Genomic DNA, 2,648 nt, shown 5'->3' with positions numbered 1-2,648 from the left:
GTATGATACTTTTCTGGTTCAGTTAGTCGTCAGTAATAAAACATGAGAGTGGTACCACACAATGGTTGACACCTGTCCTGAAACTGTTATGGTGCTTGGTAAGTGCTGCCAAAAAGTCTAAAAATAGAACTTCCCACCCTTGCCTCCCCTCCCCCATCAGTGATTGCAGTTAGGATTTTCTGAGGTCTGTTAAGGAGACAAGTAAACTGTGTTGTAAAATGTGGTTATGACTTGCCTTCTGATCTGGAAACTTATTAAAGCACATGATAGCAACATGAAAGCAATGAAATACAGTGTTCTGTATGCATTGCATTTCTTGAAAACTTTATTTTTCTTTTCACTTTCCCTTTTTATCAAGGTAAGAAAACAGACGTTTTTTCAAGGTTAAATGGCTTGCCCACTGCTTGTGTCTCTCTTGATACACAAGGTTTTATTTATATTCACACATTAAAGTCAGTTATGCTAATTAGTTTACAACAACTGCTTCTTAAGTTGAAATGTATTGGGCAGTTACCATACTTGCTTTTTCTGTAGGTAAGGGACTGCCTTAAGTTCAAATTCAAAATAATTATTTTATAAATGCAGTGGAAGGCTGAAAGTCTCAGTTCAAAACCTCATCTAGTTAGCATGAGAACCAGAGAATGGTACTTTGCCTGTTTGTATGTCAAGTCAATATTTGATGTATAAAGCACTGAGAAGGCACATGCATATTTTTCCTGCGGTAAGCATGACGATTCTGACCTTTTTCTTTCTGGATCTTAGTGTTTTCTTCTGCTTGTGTTCACCAACAGGGCAGTCCGATGGATCCGATGGTGATGAAGAGGCCTCAGTTGTACGGGATGGGCAATAACCCGCACTCCCAGGCGCAGCAGAGCAGCCCCTACCCCGGGCAGTCCTATGGCCCTCCCGGCCCCCAGCGCTATCCCGTGGGAATTCAGGGCCGAGCCCCGGCAGCCATGGGAGGAATGCAGTATCCACAGCAACAGGTTTGTGGAGGATTTGTCCGTGTTGCTTTGGTTTCCCTGCTCTCCTTATCTTCCCTTCTGACACTGGTAATACAGAGGATGCAAGAAAAAAATAATCAGAAATAAGTATTTCTCGTGCAGAAGGAGGAAGGTGAAGGACTGTTTTAAAAGTAAATATGTTGACAGTGTGCATGTTTTCTGAAACCCCATGCAGTCAAAAAACGCTTACTTCGTTGCTGATATCTTTCTGGAGAGAAGAGTGTGCCAAATGCCATCCGTTTTTTTTTGTTTCTAGTTGACATAATTGAGCCTTGTGTATTTGATAATGTTGTGGGTTTTTCTGGGGGGAGGTGGTGTTTTGTTTTTAATACTCTTTCTCTCTGGCTTGGATACATTTAATTGTAAGATGAAAACCTAGAGCTGACATTAGTGTAGGAGACTGATGTTGTCTGGTGCACGTACAGGTGTTACATATTTACATCAGCTGTGTTTTCTTTTTTGATTGTTGGTTTTCTTTCTCTCCTTTTGATAGGAGCCTGTATTTTTTTTCCATTTATCAGGTCTTTAAAGTCAAGATTTTTTTAATATCAGAGGACATAAATGTAAGAATTCCCTTTCATCTACTTGGATTTCACTGTTGATTGGTGACCTCTTCTGCCTTCCTGCTACCTTCTTAAAGAAGGTCAATTTCAATGTTTGTACCATATGCTGAAAATGATACAGTAGTTTTCTAGAGGGAGGGGTAAACCAAGGTTAACAAGAAGTTCTGTTTTATTACTGTTTTTTAAATCCGTAATGTGAGTGTATGCAATAGGAGCACCATACTTTGTTGTGGGCACAACAGAGTAGTAACTTGATCATTAATGGGCAAGACCATTTGTTTTGTGCAACTGATGAGTTGCAGATTAGCTTTTTAAATGTAATTTATTGTTAAATAAAGAGAAGAAAAGAAAATTTTGAACTCCCTTGCAGATAGGTGCTTGGCTAATTCTTGTTACTGCCCATCCACCAGGAAAGGATATTAAGCAGGTGGTTCATTAAATAACAGTTTCAAGTATGGTAGTTGAGTTGAGTGCCATTATTAATAGTCTCAATTTTTATCTTTCATATTGATAAAAATGTGCCTACTTGTGAGGAAGGGGTTGTTTAGTTTAGAAATGTCAGTATATTTGATTGCTAGCTTTAGACAGCAAATCATTTTGTCTGTCATAAGAGGAGGAGAAATTGAAAAAAGGAGGCTTTATTTTTCTCTGTGTAGCTGTAGCCAAAATGAAGTTATTAGAACATATTTTTAATTTTAAAATGAGTTACTCTCTGTTATATGGAGATGAGTGTTGAATTTTCACTTCATTTGCTAATTGCTTGATAATTGTAAATTACCCGTCAGCAGGCAGTGACCTGGCACGGCGATTGGCTGCCGGCCCTATCTGTCTTCTCACAGCATTAATATAATTGGCTGAGCAGCAGCACAGTTCTGAGCTCTAATGCTCTTTGGGGAAAAAGTGAGAGGATAATTATGACATTGAATTTTTATTGAACGGACATCACCACCTAGGCATGGTTTTGTTTTGGACAGCCTCCAAAGCTTCGTGTGTTTGGTTTGTGAACCCCTAATGATCTGAATCCAGTTCTTTTCATATTGCTCATATATTACCACCTTTCTACAAAGGATTAAAATGCAGG

General features: G+C 38.9%; 1 protein-coding gene across 1 annotated transcript in view; it reads left to right on the top strand.

The window, feature by feature from the left end:
• Positions 1 to 800: 800 nt before the first annotated feature.
• The window catches only part of ARID1B (AT rich interactive domain 1B (SWI1-like)), a 304,313-nt gene continuing 302,465 nt past the window's right edge, over positions 801 to 2,648 (top strand). Inside the window, 1 exon segment of the mRNA XM_009997342.1 lies at positions 801 to 986. Within this exon segment, the coding sequence (XP_009995644.1) occupies positions 801 to 986 (186 nt within the window).

This window comes from Chaetura pelagica, unplaced genomic scaffold (genome assembly GCF_000747805.2).
Source record: "Chaetura pelagica isolate M959 unplaced genomic scaffold, ChaPel_1.0 scaffold315, whole genome shotgun sequence".
Lineage (NCBI taxonomy): Eukaryota > Metazoa > Chordata > Aves > Apodiformes > Apodidae > Chaetura > Chaetura pelagica.
This window is presented reverse-complemented; position numbering and strand designations above follow the sequence as displayed.